At 40.4% G+C, this 20,698-nt stretch overlaps 2 protein-coding genes and 1 long non-coding RNA gene across 7 annotated transcripts in view; 1 reads left to right on the plus strand and 2 right to left on the minus strand.

Moving 5' to 3' along the window:
• Window positions 1–28: 28 nt before the first annotated feature.
• Window positions 29–14,779, minus strand: LOC123979558 (polypyrimidine tract-binding protein 1-like). Of its 5 annotated transcripts, none has more exons than XM_046063528.1 (16): window positions 14,658–14,779; window positions 13,802–13,855; window positions 13,532–13,559; window positions 9,728–9,788; window positions 9,390–9,562; window positions 8,809–8,955; window positions 8,279–8,449; window positions 7,989–8,099; window positions 7,541–7,718; window positions 7,267–7,344; window positions 6,926–7,083; window positions 5,448–5,481; window positions 4,313–4,405; window positions 3,651–3,867; window positions 3,259–3,336; window positions 29–3,026 (listed from the first exon to the last, which is right to left on the minus strand). In XM_046063528.1, exons 1-16 carry the CDS (start codon window positions 14,663–14,665, stop codon window positions 2,894–2,896), a joined length of 1,722 nt encoding a protein of 573 aa, XP_045919484.1. In that variant the 5' UTR covers window positions 14,666–14,779; the 3' UTR covers window positions 29–2,893. The 5 variants fall into 5 exon arrangements, with proteins under 5 accessions (XP_045919484.1, XP_045919483.1, XP_045919482.1 ...); XM_046063527.1 differs by having other exon boundaries at window positions 13,532–13,562; window positions 14,658–14,777; XM_046063526.1 differs by lacking the exon at window positions 14,658–14,779 and adding an exon at window positions 14,352–14,470 and having other exon boundaries at window positions 7,267–7,335; window positions 13,532–13,562.
• LOC123979561 overlaps window positions 14,426–20,698 on the plus strand; it is a 17,130-nt gene continuing 10,857 nt past the window's right edge. Inside the window, exon 1 of the long non-coding RNA XR_006827254.1 lies at window positions 14,426–14,699. This is a non-coding gene — a long non-coding RNA (uncharacterized LOC123979561). The remainder of the gene's footprint in view (window positions 14,700–20,698) is intronic.
• The window catches only part of palm1b (paralemmin 1b), a 34,885-nt gene continuing 31,421 nt past the window's right edge, over window positions 17,235–20,698 (minus strand). The window contains exon 6 of the mRNA XM_046063529.1: window positions 17,235–20,463. Within this exon, the coding sequence (XP_045919485.1) occupies window positions 20,084–20,463 (380 nt within the window). The 3' untranslated portion in view covers window positions 17,235–20,083. The remainder of the gene's footprint in view (window positions 20,464–20,698) is intronic.

A 20,698-nucleotide genomic window follows, 5' to 3' on the forward strand; every position in this document is an offset into this window, starting at 1 on the left:
GAAGAGACAGAAACCAAATGAGGCCAGATGAAAGAAGGAACAAACTAAAGATTTATTGAAGGCAGCAGAAGACGCAAGAGACAAGAACAGAATGGGGGAGGGGGGGAGCGGGGCACATACAGAGACACTTCTGTGTTCAGATAGGTTTAATGTCTTTGTGTTACAAAAGTTGTTGTTTTTACAGCTCCAAAGAGCATAATAGGTCTGTATTGTTTTATCAAAATATACATGTTTTGAACGTAAAGAGGATAATCCAAATGATTTTGTGGTACAAAAACATGAATATATACAACCATCAACCCCGCTTCATACAATAACCCCACCCCGCTCCCATATATATAAAAAAAAAAAAGCTTAACAAGAAACTGAAAGGCATATAATCTTCTACACTGTCAACATTTCAATTAAGTATCCATTCTAAAGCAATCTACGAAAGTAGACTCTTTGTAAAGGCAAACAAACAAAATGGGATACAATATAGGTTGAAACTCAGTTATTTCAACTTCATGTGACTTTAGTCCAAGGCATCCGAGAAGAGGGAAAAAATTAACTGAAGCCTTGTATACATGTGGAATAGCAGGAATGTGAATAAACCTTTAAGAAATCACAATTCTACAAAACAGTGGGGGTAGAAGATACTTTGGTCCTTAACAGCATAACCGTCTGCAGCTACATGAAGCTTTGTTAAACCATGCATAATAATCTTTTACAAAAATAGAGACAGAGCGCATCTGCATCTGGTCCAAAACTAGTGGTCGAGGCTGTGGAAACTGGTGCTTGAGGCACGCAGGAATGTGACGATGTTTAAGACTTCAGCGTGATGGTGCCAACTTGGAACTATCAATGAGGAAAAGTGCACTAAAGAACCGGACTGTGGCATAAGTGGACACAGACAGGTAATCGGCAAGGGCTATCCCACCTGGTAATCCTGAATTTAAGAAAAAGATATATACTGGGTTTTCAGACACAGTCCAAGACTGTTGTTACTTTCAATTGACAAATGCCTCCAAGCTGCCCTCTCACAGGTAGGATTACCTGAATATAATGGGATAAAGGCATCTTTGAAGACAGGTAAGATAAAACACCTGAACAAGAGGTAAACAAAGTCAACTGACCAGGCCAGAAAGTGTTTCAGCCTCAGATTAAAAACTGAAGGAGTCAAGGCACTGTGATAATGATCAAACCCAGCCACTACATATAGGTATCAGTTAAGCTTAGAAGTGATACACATGTAAATGCCAACATTAAAAGAAAAGATAAATGAATATATGTGTCCACATATAGATGAACATATGGTTAAATGAGGCCCCAAAAACCACTGTCCCTAGAAAGGACTTAATGGAGGTGAATGGGAACTGTAAGACAGGAAGGCTGACAGCTTTACTTCCTGCTACAATACACCTAACAGAGCTACATCACCTAGCAAAAATATTAGGCATCTAACTTACTTACATTCATAGTTTCTACATACATATAATGATATATGCAAATCCTTAGATAAACATTTGTTTTGAAGAAGCAGAAGACTGAATGAGCCACTTTCCCCCTTTCAAACAATGCTGGTACATACCAGAAGGCATGGAGAGAGAAAAAAAAACAAAAAAGGCATACCGAAAGCCACGTCTTTAGCGCTGTGTTATAGGCAATCCGGTTGGGGTAAAGTAAGGCACAACACTGTAGACTAAAGAATGTGTCCTTGATTAACTTTAGATAGTGGTATGGGTCCCCCAAAGTAAATAGGTGGGTTGTTAAAAGAAGGCAAAAAATATAATAAAAAGGGGATTCTGGAACATAAATTGTTAGGCGGTCTGTGAGCCAAAACTAAATCCTTGTCTCAAACCGTTTCTGACTGGCCAAACAGGTTCAAAGTGGCATTTCAAAAAAGGCGCACACACACATCCACACGACTATCATAGTAAAAGGAATGCTGAAGTGTGTCTGGTTTTGGATACAATTCATCCACATAAGCAAACATCCATGGTGGAGGGTGTCTTGTGTTTTTTTGTTTTGGTCTAAAGTGACAGTTCATCAGCTGCCCCTACTTTACCTCCAACATATGTTATATATAACATGTTTCAGTGCAGAATGTTGCCTTTCCTGGGACCCCACCTAAATGTTAGGAGACAAATTAATGATTAGGTTTGGGTACCAAGAACCTGTTCTGAACTGGAACCAGTTTCAATGATAAAACCACAGATTTGATCAGAAACCTGCTTTGATTCCACTTATTGGTCCCTGAGCCACATTTGGACGCATTTGTTTACATGGCCTGTTACACTTGCGCCAATGCACGTGAATAGGGTTTACATCATTATGGGCAGGACCTACTTCTTACAAGTGTAGTTATGCTTTACATAAGAGTAATGATACAGAAAAATGTAATCAATAAGCGAAAACACCTTCCTGCAGTGGACAAAAACAGTCAATGATCAAGAATACAGGGTTTTTAGAGGTCCTCGGTTAAAGTAATAATGCCCCCAGAATCACCTAACGTCAGCAGGTCTAGCTCAAATATGACAAAGTATATTAGAATCTGTGCTTGGCAAATGGACATACTCCTCTTTGACTACATTTTCATTTAAAATACCTTGTATTTTATGTTGAATTACAGTTCAAGACACTAAGTCAAAAGAAAATAATGGTGAGTGCTTTCAAAATGTTTTGGGTGATATGATGAAAATTGGGACCTGGAATCAGAACCAGAATCAAGTAGATTAAATCCTATACCCAAACCTACTAATGATAAGGAACAATTAAGAAAGCGGGTGAAGGGAGCAACATTCTACAATGAATCACAGTCATAAATATGTAATGGCCATTTCCACTGAAGGCAACCTTGACAAAAAGGTAGCATTCAGATGGCAATAGACTTGGAGGAAGGAAGAGAAGGCACTCAGATGGTGGACTTTGAGAAGGACACTCGAAGGTGGTGGTTCTCTCCAAGATCGTGGTTGTGAAACTCGATGAGGGACTCAATTGCTTCCTCGACTGAGCCCATCTGGATCAGAGCCATCTTGCGGTCCTTCCTGTTAAATAAAGAGAACATTGTTTTTAAAATGCCCATATGCTTTCCACTTGCTTACTTTTCTCCATGCTCTACAAGAGATCTTACCAAAAACTTAATAGCAGTAACTGCTTAAATTGGCTCTGCATTAAAATAGAGGTTGTTGATTGTTCTGAAGAAAGCCAACAATTCAAACACCAAAAAGTCAATAAAGACATAATTCAAGAAAATTGACTGAATAGACTGAGACTTACTGAAAGAACTTGAAGGCCTTGACTGTGGCTCCTGAGCTGGCAAAAAGCCTCCTGAGGTCATCCTCCACCACAGATGGCCTGAAAGCAGAGGGGAAAACAAAGAATCAACGTAAAGCTGTTGGTAATTATGTGGTTTTATATTCCCTTTACCTATTTGCATTTCTGTTTACTGGTGTGGTGAAACAAGACAAAAAAAAAAAAACACATCATTTAATTTGAAAATAAATGCACTTGTAGAGTAGCATGTTTATAAAAATACTGCTTAATCCCAAGCACTAAATACATTAAAAAATAAATGAGTCTACAAGACTACAAAGCTAAAGAGCTTAAAAACACAAAAGCAGTTGGGTAGAGTGTAGGAATCAAAAGGAGGCTCTTGCAGCAGCACTCACGGTATGTTGGAGAGATGGAGTGTCGCAGAGGGTGGGAAGATGTTGGAGTAATTTTTGGAGCCAGGCTTCTTGAAACGATGCAGCGGTGAGTTGCCGTAGTCCTTTGTGAGGCCCTGGTCCTCATGGCCTTCTCTGGGCAGCTGTACAGTGGTGTGTTTCGAAAATGTCACACGCATGTCCCTGCCATGAAGACGCTGGCCATTCAGGTGGCTCATAGCTGAGACACATTAATAACATAGTCAACACTTTAACACCACACAAACAAAACCTGGCTTCACATATAACTCTAAACAGGACTGACTGATTTCACATATTTTTCCTTTGTTGCAGATGACCTTTCACATTTTAACTGTACATTCAAAGAGTTCAAGTTCTATTACCAGTTTACAACATAGAGCTAATTTAATAATCAATTTCCATTCTAACCATCGCTGATAAATATGCAGTAACATAACGAGTCTGAATTTTTTTTCTTGGATCCTCTGTGTGCAAATTAAACAATCAGAAAACAGCCAGTCATTTATGTCTGGTTTGCTCAGTTGAGGCCCACTAGGTAAAAGGCTAAAGACAATGTATGGTAAAATGATGCGAGGAAACTACATGAAAGAAAATTATAGATCAAAGAACGCCAATAGAGTTCTGCAGTGCGAGAATGTAGCTACCTAGCTGAGCCTGTGTGCCATCAGACATCTGGATCAGAGCGTTCTCCTTTTTATTGAATAGGATCTTCACTCTCATCACGTCGCCATACACACCTACGGAGAAGAGGAAGGTGTCACAATACAAGTTCAACAAAGAACACAGACATAACAGGAGCCACACAGCCAATCACAGCAACAAAAACAAACTATCAAAATCAGGGGCATTAATATTCATACTGTTACTAAATGAACGTGGTCTGATTAATAAGTAATTGTCAGGCTATTAGTTACTTATAACTTATCATACATAACTCCCCTTAGATAACAATTACACAAATGCTCACAGCTAAAATGGTTATGCCTGAGAAGGGAGAGCCAGTGATTTGAAGGCAAAAATCAGAGTAGTAAAATGAGTGGTTCTGATCGGTTTGATAGCTCTACAGTGAAGAAACTGTTGATTTCTTGACTAACTAAGGGCCTAATAGAGAGACATGCAGGAATAAACTAATCATGCACATACCTACATTAGATTAACTGAGACAGACTGCAAAATATGGTGACATAATCCAAGGGATATGTCAACTCCCAATTACTAAAAAAAAGCAGCAGCATTTCATCTTTGTTGCTGAGTTACTCAAGGCAACCAAAGAAAAATCAACCTAACAAATGAAATTTGATGAATTTTCATGGCTTAGAATTGGACCGTGCGGAACCAAATAAAATGTCAACTTTATCCTTTTCCTGAGGGTGATGCTTTAGAATTTAGATCTGCTTCCTGCCTCATTCCCGTACAAAATGATCCCCACATTTCTATTTGAGGCAATATTTCCACTGAGGGGCTGTGCTCTTTGAAGATGAAAAATTGCAAATGTTTTTTGCCCATGGAAAGTAAACCACTGCTGTAAAAAATAATGAAATGCTGCAGCTTTGTGTGGTGTTCTCACCTTACTTTCCTCACACAAACCCACAACAACCAAAACAGGTCATACAAACCCCAACACAAACAGACACCCCCACCCTTCATAGCCCCGGAGCCTGATGACGAGACATCAGTGGTTAAAAAAAACCCAACAAAGCCAACAACATGAGACAAGACATGCCCACCTTGCCAGGTAACAGTAGTAATAAAAAAAGAGATGAAAGGATGATAACGTACCGAAAAGAATAAAGAGGCAGTGTGGCGTAACGCTCTTTAGAGACAGCAGGGGGAGCAGCGGGGCAGGGGGCCAAAGGGGGATACGGAACAGGGGACAGGGGAAAAGAGACGGAGCGGAGTGGAGGACAGTGGAGTGGAGTCGGGACATGTCCGCAGGCCACAGGCAGCGAGGTCCACAGGAAGGCCACAGTACCATGGAGGAAGGAGAGGCATGAGGGACGAAGAGAATGAAGATGGGAGAAGAGGAGAGGGTTCGAACAGCATGATGAAAGAAACAAGATAATGGAAGGACAGATGATGGCAAAATTGGGGAAAGGGGGGCAATGTTGTGTTTTCAATTTGTGGGTGGTGTCCAAATTGGTGAAAATGAATGTGGGAGAAAGAGGGTTTGGTGGATAGGAGGAGGAGTGGTTGGAGTAGTAACAGTAGTGGCAGAGAGGAGGACAGAAGGAACAATTGGTCGTGGGGCGTGCAGTCAGTTGGCAAGAGTTGAGGTGAGGGGGGTTTTAATACAAAAGAGGGAGAGGGGGACAGAGAAAGAAGAGAGAAAAAAGGAAGTAAAAAACAAGGTCAGTATACACAAAGAAATGTAGTGCTTCAGACAGTAGAACTGGCTAAATTAAAATGCACTGTCACTATGGGAACACTAGGAGAAAAAGAAGAGAAAAAAAGATTAACAATGAAATACAGAAAAGGGCAGAGACAATATGTACTTTTAAAAATTACATACTATATTTGTTTAGATTTAAAATTACATTGTAATAAAAACAGTCAAATCAGAAAATCAATTTTAATAATCCTGTTCCTGTAACAAAATCTGAACTTAAAATAAACATTTTTATCGTAATGACTACATAACATGTAAGTTATTAAGTTTACTACAGTAAATGTAAGTTGTGTGACCAACTACGTATACATTTTACCACTATATATATATATATATTTATGTTAAAAACCTAAATCACGGACATGGTGTTTTTTTGTTTTTTTTTTAAATACAAAGAAAAAGTAATATTGTCTCTCCAACAACTCAAGAATGATTTCAACTAATGGACAAAAATGAAGATATGAAATGGTAAGTAAAAAAAAAAAAAGAAGTTAGTGTTTTGAATAAACTTAAAATTCACAGTGAGCAAAGTGGCAGGTCAGAAATGCAGCAGGTTTGGTCAAACACAGAGAGGTCCTGAAAGAGAATAGGTTTTGACTTGATGACCCCCTTTTAATAATAATAAAAAACTAATTAAAAAACAAATTTTTGTACAGGTACTCCAACTAGTCTTATCACATGACGGTGGTGGGAAACAGTGGAGCAAAACCCTGGAGCTTTTGAACAGATGGATCCAAGTCCATGGACAATAGTGTATATATAAAAAATAAATATAAAATATACCCCCCCCCCCCCAACATTATAACAATTCTCAGCACTGCACAGCCAGAGGCAAGATGTAAAACTCTTTAAGCCTAGGGAGTGCACTGACCTCAGGGTTCAGATTGCTGACCAACAAGACATGGTGTCCACCAGAGGGACCGAGTCCTGACAGACCAAGCCGACTAGCTGCTGCTGCTGCAGCCGCCATGCCACCATGTCCCACACCCAGGGACGCCAGGGCACCGGGCATACCGGGCATAGACAGACCTAAAAGGAAGAACATATTACTTTCAACTTATTTCTCTCGTCATACTAAAAGTCATCTGCTATGGAGAATATAAAAGTTGGCGTGTTAAAGTAAAGGCCAATTACATAAGACTACATAGCAGGCAAATGTTTGCAGAAGGAATATTGGTCTCTGGAATAAGCGCGGTGGGAGACAGAACTGACCTGTCTGTTGGATGGCAAAGGTTGGGGGGAAGGCATGAGCTCCACCATAGGGAGAGGCTGATATAATGCCTGGAGCAGCTGGGACAACAGGCAACAAACAAAAATAATGCCACAAACTTATCAATCACGTGTCCTTGCAATAATGACCCAGGTAAAACAAGAAACAAAATGCTTAAAAATAATTAATAAATCTTGTTGGTTTAAGGCTTGTTAACATGAACAGATGTGATTAGAACCAAACACAAAACTTCTTTAAATCATGTCACAATCTTACCAAATGCAGCTGCCATGGTCTGGTGGTCAATGGAGGCCTGTGAATCTGCAGTGGGGAGGTCTGGGCGGGTGTAATCCCTGCTCTTGTCATTGTTGTACTTGACATTGAGGCTGGTAAGCTTGGAGAAGCTGATTCTCAGTGTACAGCAGGCATTGTAGATGTTCTGTCCATCCAGAGACTGAGATAGATATTGGAGCGTTAGACTTAAGATGACTTATGTATTGTGTGTTACACTGGTGACTTAAACTTCAGTTTCATGTTTTATCAATTGGTCCAACAGTGTACACACTGGACTGAAGCTGAGATAGTTTCCTTTAAATTGGTTAATTTGTCATGGCCAATCTCAATCCTACTGCAAAGGTAACAAAGCACCAAGTGATCTGATATTCAATGGTAAACAATCAGAGTGAAACATAATGACAAAGAGCACAATTTGTACCAGTCTCACCAGTTTGGCGTGCTGAGCTGTCATGCCATCGGCATATTGGATTAGAGCCTGGAACTGGTTGTTCTTAGTGAAAGTGATGATCTTCAGCACAGTGCCGAATTTAGAGAAAATCTGGGGAGGGAGATCACACGACAGTCCCACAATTACCAACATGCATATTTTGTTATCAGATTAGCAAAGTATATTGCAGAGAATGTGAAATAAATATTTGCGACACGGAGGAACATTTCTCAGCAGTTAAACAACTCACTCACTGTAGTGTCTCAGTGAAACTACAAAACTGCCTGTACCTGGTGCAGTACATCCAGGGTGACTGGGTAGAAGAGGTTTTCCACGATGACTCTGAGTACAGGGCTTTGGGACGTGGCTCCTACGATGCTACCTGCATCTGCAGAAATGGCCATGCCTCCCATACCACCTCCATGTAGTGCATTGACTGCCTGCAGAGCTGCCTGGGCACGCTGAGGCAGAAAAATAACACAGGAACTTCTTAGCATGGATGTAATGCAAAAAATGATGCAATAATAAATGAATGTGGTGAGATGTCTTTGTTCAAGGCAACTGCTTTATTTTTTAGCATGCCATTTGCTGTTTTTACCAATGAAATTCCACAATCTGCTAGACACAAACATTACATTGCACTGTTCAGAGCCTTTAAAAAAAGGACCACAACGTTTATACAAACACATTTGAGATTGGTGGAAAGCAAGAAATCTTAAATTGACATGTTCAATCAACTGTTAGCTGCTGGCAATGACTACAACAGTAACTGAAGTCTAAAAGAGACATGTAAACAAAGTGAGTGTGTGCAAGCCCTTACCACTTGGTTTGGGGAGTTGTCCGTCTTGAGCTCCTTATGAGTTGAGTATTGCATATAAATGGGGTGGTTTCTGATGACAGGGGTGACAGAGGAGTAGTAGCTCACCATTGTCTGTGCACACTCCTCGCTGTTCAGTTCCAGGAATGCCTGCAGGGGAAGACCACTCAAATAGTTTTTCCTCCCATCACATATAATAAAGGTTTCACTTTAGGGCAATATTTATTAAGCATTTCTAAGAACTATACTGTCGTGAAATATTTCTAATGGGCATTTTCACTGCCCATAAGTTTATTTTAACCAAATTAAATCTATTGGTTTTGATACACAACTGCAGGTAATATAACATGACCCAATGACGACATTCAAGAGGGATTCAATGTCTTCCTCAAGAAAGTCTAAATAGAGTTGTTTTCTTGTCCTACCCACTAAACCACAATAAATGTGACAAAAGGGTCATTGTCATAATTTTCAGGTCTAGGCAGAAGGCTAGAAACCTGATCCTTTGACCCTAAAGAGAAATTTCACTCAGGATTGCAAATCATACAGGTTTAGTGAGCAGACCTGCATATATCAGTCCTTACCTGGTTTTTCCCTTTCAGCATCAGCAGATTAGTGACCTTCCCAAAGGGAAGTCCCAGTCCAATAACCTCCGCCTCATTTATGTCGTTGGGCAGCTTGCGTACGTGGACCACACGTGACGGAACACCAGGACTGCGGACGTCACCTTTGAATTTTTTGCTGTCGTTGCCATTGGCTGCAAGAAAAAAAACAAAACACAAATACAATCAGAGGGGGAGAGCAGAAGGCTCTGGTTCTTCTTGAATAATGGATTGGTCGTCATGGCAACACAAACACCACAGACGACAAGCACTTCAAAAAAATAAATAAAAAATTGCCCCTTCCATGGCAACCCCCCTACCTGAGTTCATGATATAGGGCCCGTTGGATATGCAGGAAGAAAAGAGTTCGTCCGATCCCCTCTGCAGAAGGAGAGAAAACAATGGTTCACTTCAGTGCATTCACCAATAAGGGCACAGCATGGCAGGTGGAGAGCACAGCTCTCATGTTACAGAGCCATTGTGCGATAAAGCAGGAAGTAATCTGATAACCAAAAGAGGATTGAACAAACGCGCTTGAGAAGAACCCCACCTTCAACACCAGGAAGAATCAAGTCACCTAGCTTGTTAGCAGGGATATTAGACATCATAGTCATGTTTCCCTTTCTCATTGTATACTCTTCTGTAAAAGTATTGCCTAGTCCAAAACCTTAGAGTCATAGTGGGCCATTATTTTTGACTGGGGGCAGTGTACTCATTTGTTTAACCGCCAATCACACTCAGGGCTGAACAGCTACTATTCAGCTTTAAGCACACAAGTCAGCTGTAAAAGCTTAGTTTAACAGCAGCTGTCAGTACAAGCAATCTTCTCATAACAGTATTAGGATGGTGTACAACATGCTGGAGCCCTCTGGATTGGAAGGCAAGATGGGGATACTCGCAGCCCACACTAGTTTACTGTTTGCTGAAACAGCCTTGTCTGTCCTCTCTCTTTAGTAAATATAAAGTGCCGTTTCACGACTGTGCGTATGTTTGTGGTTGAAGGAGATGAAGTATAACAGTCACAAGAAGTGGCTCAGCAGCCTAAGCTCTACAACACGCTACAATGAAGGTCCTGTTCGGGCTGAGACTAGGGGCATTGTTACATGGCAGCACACACACATATGGAACCCCAAGGACACTCTGGGAGTTGAAGTGCCCCAGAGCACTTTAACAACACCAACCAACCAGTCATGCAGGTTTGCTAGCATTTTCCACCTTGTGAATCTTTAAATATGTAAGGTGTGGGGGGAAGGTTTCAGTCAAGTTTCATGTGTACTCATGAAAGAGGAATAAGCTGATCAGAGAAAACATTTGGTGGTGTCTCTAGTGTAAAGGTATGATGTGGGGTACTGAGTTAGCTGCTCGGAGAGCACAAAACCACACAACACTGTAAGCAGCATAAACTACCCTTTGACTTCCAGATGGTTTGGCTGACTCAGTCACTCTCACTCCAAAGCCCACACAAACAGGGACTGCTATCTCAATTCATGAACTTAAACAAGGGACATTCCTACACCTTTTCAAAAACATTTAACCGACTGCAAGACTCAAAATGGTATGATGAATAGGTCATTAAGCATTGGATGCAATAGAAATGAGGAAAAAGGGTAAAGTTCTTAAAATGGGAGTGGCCAGTAAGGAACTTACAGCCAATTGTAAAATTGAGTAAAAAAGCAAGAGGCTTACAATAAAGATCACGATGAATGAGTGAGAATGGTGTGTTTTGGTTGATGGAATTAAAAAAGACAAAAAAAAACAAAAAACAAAACACACACACACCCAAAACATTTTTGCCTGATATATGGGCCAAGGACAGATGTCAGCCATGAGAAATGAAGGAAGTGGCTCCAGCTTGACTCAGTGGTCGTGGGCGGGCCGTGTCACATTATCAGTCAGCAGACCAACTCCAAACAGGAAAGGCAGAAAGATCAGGCCCGCTTCCAGGCTTTTGCTAAACTTCCTCCTGGGGACTGTTCCATGGTAGGACTCGCTTTCTCCCCCCCCCCCCACTTCCTCATTCTAATAATAACCACAGAGCTAAACTGCCTACAGTGCAGAGCAGAAACATCAAGTCACATACAAAACAGAGGATTGTACAACAATTGAGTGAATAATATACCGATAGCTTCTGGAGCGAGAGTGCAGAGCAGCAGAAAGGATAAGTTACAAATCCAATGGAAGAACAAATCCAATGAAAGAAAAATAGAGCTTATAAATGGTTTGTTGGTTGACTACAACAACGTGCCGAACCCATTTTCCAACACAAACAAACAAAATGTGTATCGACTTGTTCATATCCTTTATTTGCTCCAGACGTTGACAGTATAAAAGAGTAACATTCAGGAGACGAGGACACATTACTGGCCCACATAGTGAAACCGCTGAGCAGCTTCTTCTCACTGACAATGGCCTACCTAGAATTTTATTATTTTTTTTTTTTTAGAGAAACATGGACTAGAGGCAATTCCCTTGCTCTACCCCCCCCATCACCACACCTGGTTTGCATTGCATCAAAGGAAGAAAACGAAAATTTTATAGGTGGAAAAACCCTTAGGATTTTCTTTACTTGTGTTGGCAAGGGCCCTGTAATCTCTCAGGGAAAGCACAAAAGGGAGAACAGCACAGGTATAGACATGTTTGTTCACTGATCAGCTTTGCCAGTGGAGGGGGCAGGGAGCTGTGCCTCACCAGGGGGCTGGAGGGGGGAGACCGGAATGTGACCGCGGAATGCCAGACACTCTGCCCAGACGGAATAATTAAAGATTCCAGCTCCATAACTCAGAATCATCATTACCACAGCACATTAAAACCAGAAAACAGGATAAGTTAAAAAAGAAAGAATCACATCTGAAGTCAAATCTCAAGTATTGAGAAGCACCCATTAAATTGTGCATCGTTATCAAGCTGGAAAATAGGCCTTAGTCAAACAAGTCGGGGGGTGGGGTGTCCCCATTACAGCATTTGCACCAAGAGTATTTGTTTAAACAGCGTAAAGACCTTTGGTCAGGAGGATGAGGACTGTTGTGGGAGGACTGTTATAGCCCTAAGTTGAGTTCAATTACTCCACTTACACATAGCTGCCCCAGGCCATGTTACCAAGGATTACTACTTGGGAAGGCATTTTTATTGGATATGCAAGTTAACAACCAGCAGTTCCTCCTTAACAAGTATGCACAAACAAACATGTAGGGAAGGGCTGCTGTTTCAGTTACATAAGCATACAACAGCTCCATCAGCACTAGAAATGTTAAGAGCAGACTCGTGCAAATAGATTAACACTGGACAACACTTAGCTAATTTGTTTCACCATTGCCAGTTGAGTAATCTTGTGATAGAAATAAGTCTAAATTATCAAGCACCAGGACAGGATTCAGTTGCTTTCTTAACATTCCAGTAAGACCAACAGGCTATTACGGCACACACAAAAACAACAGGAAGTTTCAACAGCCACACAACCAACAGAAACAAGCACAGGAAAAAAAATAAACCCCCACCACAGATAATCTATTCTAACTATATTATGTCCAGTCTTCAGAGTAGCTGCAACATTAGTGCGCTGACCATTCAGTTGCATATCATAAAAAGAAGAGCCAGTCTGCAACTGCAAACTCATTACACATGAGAAATGGCTTCGGATAGCAGTTCTGTAATTATAGAGGAAGCTCTTGCAAACAGACAGACTATGTAATTCAAGTCATCAATGTCGGCACAGTTCTTTTCCATTTCCGCACGGACTTGTGAAAAGTTTCTCTTTTCTTGCCTAAAAATGATTCAGGTGCAGTGGGACACGCAAAAATGCCGGCTACACTTGAAAAAATGTAAATAAAATAAATACTTATTATCTAATCTCAAAGCAAAAAATGATGGAAAAAAAAACAAAAAAAACATACTTACATCACAAATGTATATTTAATAAGGCTATAAATGCCAAACTGAGACATTTTTATGCCACAAAACCTACTGGAAGTTTAAACCAACAAATGATTTAGTGGGTATCTATTTACTCTGCAAATACTAGGGTTAACAAATGTTAGCTCTTAGCATGTATTATATAGTGTGGTCAGTGAAATGAGGAAAAGTGAGAAGCAGAACTACAAAGAGAAGAGGATTACAAAACGGCTTACCTTTGTGCCAACTGATATGTCATGGACACTGCTGTTAAAGACAAAAAAAGATTATAATAAAGGAAATCAAAGGAAATTCCCTCAAGTCCATCACGAGATACCTTTAAACAGTTCTAGAATTACATTAGTGTTGTTCAAACAAGAGCAAAACTGACTTCCTCATTGAGAGGGGAAGATGTACGAAGCTTGAAATTCAGAACGCACCACAGCAACTTAAATAATTCGAGCCAAACGCGGCCATGCAAAAATATAACGTTACACAATACTTACTCAATTTCAGGGACGTAGCCGGATCCCAGAGGGTACAAGTCAGCGTCTAGGCGGCTGTAGTGGGTTGGCAAAATATAAGTTAACAGAATACTTGAGCGAGAGTGGACACTTGGCACAAGTAATGATGAAACAAGTCTCTAATAAACAAATGTACGTTAAGCGTAATGCTGGGCGGCTTCAAGGCAACATTCACGCTGCATTGGAAGTCCTTTCAACTGTCGAATGCAGGTGATCGAAAAAAAGTGGAATAACGTTACGCCTGACTGAAACAACGCGCTATTGTTTCCCCTATCCTGTTTGGATAACCCGTTGTAGAAGTCTCTGATTCAATCAGCGTGAAATGTTCAGGCCAGACATCTTCAACATGGCCCTGGCACTCTCCAGACAAATGAATGCGGAAATGAGACACGTTGCTTTAGCTAGCTCCCGTGAAACCCAAGTTCCCAAGGTACAGTTAGCTAATGTTAATTAGTGTCTGCGTTAGCACACGACGTTGTATTGCCAGTATGTTGCTCTAAAAAGTTTGTTCAAATCGTAACTTAACTCTCACCAAGTTAGGTATGCTTTAGTTAGCGTTACTGCCATAAAACGATAACATGTCCGTTCACACGGTTCACATAACTAACGTTTGCTAGCGATAGCGATGGCTAGCAGCTGCTAGTTAGCTTACGCTCCTGCTAACTGTTGCATGTTTTGATGAAAAAAAAATGTTCAAAACTTTCCCGGTCTAACGGTTAACTGAAACAATCTTCGGAATCAAAATGTGTTAATAAGCCTCGAAATATGCGAAGAAATTGCTCGGCGACTTGTTTGCTATATAAATTTAAGTCTTAAGTATGGTTCTTTTTCCACTTACCCGTCCATTGCACAAGAAAAAAACTGCAGGTCTGAAGCGAAGGTAGGGCGGCACACTTGCTTGATTTTCTTACAAAATGGCTGAACACACGGAGGCGAGCGCTGATTAGTCCAAGCACTTTCAAGAGCCAAAAACAGGCGGGGACAAGCTTCTATTTGAGTCGCGATTGGTCAAGACGACTATCATTTTGTGAAAAAAGAAGGCCGCGGCAAATTTCCAGTACATTATATCCGTAGTAGACTGTATTATGAAGTGTTTAGGTTTGATCGAGTTATACGGGATGAAAAGCGTACTGCGAGTCACCATATTGCTAAAATAAAAGAAGAGAAGACCTGTCGGGTTTTTTTTTTCCAAAAAGGGGAGGAAATCTGAGTTAAAAATATGGGCTCTCATAATGCTTTATAAATATGCTGTACTTACCAGCAGCAGTAGGCAGTGTTTTTCGGTGGTGCAATGATTTAAACGACCACCGGTGTCCACATTACCGGTGTTGTGTCAGGTTTAAAAGAGCAGTACTGGAAGAAGTACTCAGCTCCTTTCACTTGAATGAAAGTAACTTCAGCACTGTGTAAAAATCCACAAGGAAAAGTCCTACACACAAAATCTTACTTAAGTAAGAGTAGCCTACAGACTCATCTAAATGTGGGCTACTTGAAGCATTGAAGGAAAAAGTAGGTCACTCACGAAAGATGGCCCATGTGAGGGTTGTAGGATTTTATTTGTAAGATGCATTATGTAAGTGCATTTCTATTGTTAGACAATCTGGAACCAATACTAAGGTTACTTTATAGCCTACAATTGGGTGGATTAATCTGTGGATCATATCTTTATAAGACACTCCTATGTTTAGTAAAATCTTAATCTGCAAAGTAACTGGTACATGTAGCTGTCAAATAAATGTAGTGATTAGGCCTAAAAGTTACCTCAAAATTGTACTTGCAGTAGCATACTACTCAAGGGTGTCACTTTGTGTTGAAAAGTGGTGGGGACATTTAAGGGCTCATATTAGGGCGGTGATGAAACACTAAGTCCATGAGACATGACAATGCACAATATTGGAGTCAGGAGAACAAGACAACAAGATACTCCAATGCGAGTGGTGGGGACATGTCCCCAGCGTCCCCAGTGTAAATGACACCTATGCTACTACTTGAGTAAATGTAGGCTACTTTGTTTCATTGGTTGTTTGTATACTGGGTTAACCATCCCCTACTAATAATAAAGTGGTAGAATTACAAATCCACTTTTAGCTGTTTTCTGAACACAAACCTTTTCGATTTACAGCACAGTCCCACAGTACCTGGTTAACAATAGGCCTACTGGTTTTGGTGGTACAACACAACTAATGTGGTAATTGCCCTGATACTGTGGTTTGCCAGCACAACAAGTACCAAGTCATGAAAACATCTCTTTGACAACATTGTTTAAAACTGCAAAAGGCAAGAGTTCTGGGGTGACAATGAAACAAGGAAACATTAAAGTTAGGTTCAGCACAATTACACAGGTAAGGACCCAACGGGGGTAGGCCTATGTGCATAATGTAATCAGTTGAACATGTGTTAGCCTATTAAAAAGAAATGAACTGGTATCATCACTAAAAGAAGCAAAACATGACAGTAGTTTTGGGGTGAATAAGGTTGGATTTGAAAAGGAAAATCATCTACCTTCATTTCCAATGACTTTTTATATTCCACTGGTCAAATCCAGGACAGTTGTGTTTTTCTTCTGTGCTTGTGTGTGTGTGTGAGTGAAAGAGAGCATGGAAAAGCATTGTCATGGGTGTGACCTAAAAACAGCACACACTCTGTGTCCCCTGATGTGGAACACTTCTTCCACTTCCGTTAAATGGTCTAACCTGTCGCAGTTTGAGTCTACAAAATGAAAATGCCACCTTCATACTGGGCTCAAGATAATTTTTTAATTGTTAATTATTATTAAAGGAATATAAGTAGTGCTCTGCTAAATAGTGCATACCTAACCTCCATCTAATGAATGCCTTATTTTAATGCCCCTCCCTCTTTGTCACCCTAATTATCCCTGCCCCAGGTCTCTTTCACACACACACTTTCAGTGTATTTGACAAAAACCAAAATAGGATCAACATCCAAAATGGTAGACGTCTGCTCTCTAGTGGAATGTTCCAGGTAGTGCACTTTACCGAGTACCCATATGTAGTTCTAATGATTCTGAAATCCCATTTATCCTCAGTATACAGTACTACTGGTGGAACTGTTTCATGTGTCCATCCTGTTTTAAATATCTCTCCTCAAACCCCACCTCTGACCTTACTCTTCTATATCATTCATTCTCCATAAATGAGGGTTAGTTCAATTGTATATTATTTTCATTTTAATTTTTACTAGCCAGTTGTATTAGTCCTATAATAAATGGATGGTTTATCCGCATGTAATTGTGTGTACTTCTCCCCAGAAGGGTGTCCCGAGCATACAGTCTATGGTTCCGAGCCCATCCGTGACTGTAATGCCAAAACCACACACATTATTAACCATGGCTTATGTGTACTCTTCTATCTACAGCCCATGTACATTTCGTTAATTACATACAGACTTATCTGACTTGCTGTAAACAAACAGTGATTTTATTCAAGATTAAACATTAAGACGCCCACAGAATAGATGAACAGGCATTGGTTTAACACAAGGTTGCTTTTTCTGCTGCTGTCCCAGAGACCCACTATTAAGCAAAGCTTTAGCTCAACACATTTACATGTATTTCAATGTAAAAAGGTGTATGTATGCCTATAGATATGCACACATATATACATGTGTATATACTGAACATAGACGGTCAGTCTCCTGGATAATGTTTTTATCCCAGTAAAATAAACTCTGGGTGTATTTTCTTGTATCTGTAGAGAAGACACCAAGAGTAGTCTGCATATTACCTTTTGTCTGAGCTGCATTTATTTATCTTGTGATAAATGACTATAATATGTAGTACCCCTCAAGAGTAGAAGTTAGTGTTTCCAGTGGGTCGTCATGATCAGGAGCAGAGCAAGAAAAACCCTGGTCTAAAAATGGCGGCAGACAGACAAGTCCAACCAACTGAACCTGACAAAGGCACCAACAATACACAGATGTATTCATCTTTTTTTTAAAAAAATACACACATCAAGTACAATATATTGCCTTGCAAAGAGGCCATTGGAAAGAAAAAAACATGAGTCAGTATAAGAAACAAATTTGCAAGTACAATTACAGTGGACCTGTACATATGGAAAGCATAGACAATATTTCATCTGTCCACGCCTATTCGCCTCCCTTTGGAATGTTAGAAGGGATCACTTCTCTGGTGGTAATTGTAGGCAGGACTTGAGAGAATGCATCTGGCACTGAAGGTTGCAAAAGACTCTTATTAAATGTAAGCAGGAGGCAGTAGATCTCCCTCACCAGCGATTTGAGAATGACAAAGGGAACGAGCTGAAAAACATAAAAGTTGGTGGATGGAGAGTTTTAGACAAGACTCAGGATTAGCACCAACTTGAGAAGTTTCTGAACTGCGTGTCTCCGAGCATAGAAGGTATGGCAGTGTGTGTTTGACGATGAGGATGAAACTAATAATGTGAAAATGGTGATGGTGTGTAGGTGAATCAGAGTCATGGAATAACCTGGGGGGAGCAGAAGCATTGCACTGATCCAGACCACCCATGGCCTCTACTGTCTGCCAAACAAATCAGGACACTAGGACCAAAATGTATTTAAATAGGCTTTCAGGGCTTTGAATTGCTATAGTGTAGGTCTATATGCATGATTTTTCTTGATAGCAACATGCACAGTCTGATTACACTGAGTTTTCTTAAAGAATACGGCCTATTTCTAATACAGCAATGACTAAAAAAGCGTGTGTAACTGGGCACAACTAAATTCTTTAGATTGTGTTCTTAGCCTTAAAAGATTTAAGCTCCCCAGAGAGTATTATTATTTGTGAGAAAAGTCCATTCAAATGCCCCAAATCTTTTACTTTTTCTGAAAATCTATTCAAGCACTATTGGGCCCAGGTCTACAGACAAGAGTCAGGGGTTAAACTGGGAGCGAGCAAGACAGAAACCAGCAGCCAACCAACACACAGTGAACTTACAGTATCATTTATTTGGTTCATAAAGAGAAAAAAAGCTTTTTTTTTTTTTAATAGTGAGCTGAGCAAGCCCGCCTCTTCTCATTATGGTAAAACGAATCCCAATTTAACCCCTGGATTTACATTCATGTGAACGTGATAGCATATAATAAAGACCTAACAAGTGACAAGACAGTCCAAACAGTTGCAAGGCTTCATGCAGTGCTACCTCATAAGATTTACATTGACTCTACTGTTGATAGAACAAAATTATTTAAGTATTTCTAATCATTGCGCAATGGCTTGTCATGACTCTACTGATCATAAAGAAAGTATATCCATTTAATTTAAAAAATACAAAAGCTGTGATCTGCATGTACATGTGTCACATATAGTATCTATGAGAAGCTAATGCAGTTTGCAATATGGTCACTGTCTCCGTGCTGTATATTTCTTTTTAAACTTAATGCACACCTCTAACACTGCCAATTATATTAATTGTTACTGATAGAAAGACTTGTGTGACTAAAGATATGAGCACATATGAGTCTAAGAAAGCACAGACACTTGTGATTGTAACGCAAATCTGGTAGTGCTTACAAGCTTACATGCAGTTAATGGTTGGAGATGATATAGAGAACCAAAAACAATAAATACATTGTATAAAACATAATTTTATATCAATATATTAAAATACTATTTAAAATAATATCTTAGACAATATTGCAATATGAAATTGACTGATAAATAGTTGGTAGGCCTACACAGAGAAATATATATATTTAAGTATCTGTGTCCTTCATAGTTTGCTGTTTTGACTTAAATGATTTAAAGTTTCCAGATTTCTCCCAGTGGGTAGCAATACAATCCAGAGAGCTAATACATTTTCTTTTTTCCCCCAACAATAATAACAATGAACTTACAGTACACAGTCCCATAATAAAGATATACATACTGAATACGATATAAATGTCAAGACAGAAAAATAGAAAAATATCAATAGAAATCAAAAGTCAAATACATATCAGAAAGTATACAGAGAAATGTGTACTTATGAGTCTTTGTGGTTCATGTTGTTGTAGCTGGAGCTTGTATTGGCTCTCGTTATTGGTATATTGGCTGTGTAACTGTACTTCGTTGTTTTTGTTTTTTCCCCAGTCCTGACACACACACACACACACACACACACGCGCGCGTACACACCCTGCCACATAGACACAAAGCTACACACCTGCAAATACAGACACATTCAATGGCACACATGTCTGCACAGCTGCAGGTATGCACTCACCTCCGCACATATACACCCACACACACACACACACACACACACACACGTGCACACAAACAGCTCACATGACCGTGCAGCATTTGCAGGTCTGTTTCTTCTCCTTTTCTTTCTCTCCTTCCTCTCCGCCTCCGTTGGCCTTTTCTTTCTCCGCCATGCTCCCGTTGGGCGGAGCCTGCTCTTCTGTGCCAGCCTCTCCTCCCGCTTTCCCCTCTCCATCCTCGATCACAACAAACTCAGCCTTGACGTTGCCATCCACCCCTTCCATTCCCAAGGCCGTGCGGGTCTCCTGTTCTTCCCCAACGGTCTTGTAGCCCATGAACACCAGGGTGACGGGGTTGTCTGCGCTAGCTTGGTCAGGACTGGGACCCAGCAGCTTGGCCTCAATCCCTGTCACCTCTCTCTTGGGGGTCTGGCCAGAGGTCTGCACTACACCATTCTCACCTGTAGGGAGCACCAGAGTATCATTGAGAGATAGGGAGAGTGCAAAGGGAAAGAGGTTGGTCAGGGTAAGTCAGACAGACAAAGAAAGAAAGGCAATGTTGTTTTAATGACCTCCGGCAGAAAGGAACTATTTAATAGAGCAAATGAAAGGGCCATTATTAGTGCTCTCTCTCTCTCTCTTTCTGATGTGTTCAGGCTGTGTTGCCATGGTTTCCTGTGTGATCATATGTTGCCA

Source organism: Micropterus dolomieu, linkage group LG11 (assembly GCF_021292245.1).
Source record: "Micropterus dolomieu isolate WLL.071019.BEF.003 ecotype Adirondacks linkage group LG11, ASM2129224v1, whole genome shotgun sequence".
Taxonomy (NCBI): Eukaryota; Metazoa; Chordata; class Actinopteri; order Centrarchiformes; family Centrarchidae; genus Micropterus; species Micropterus dolomieu.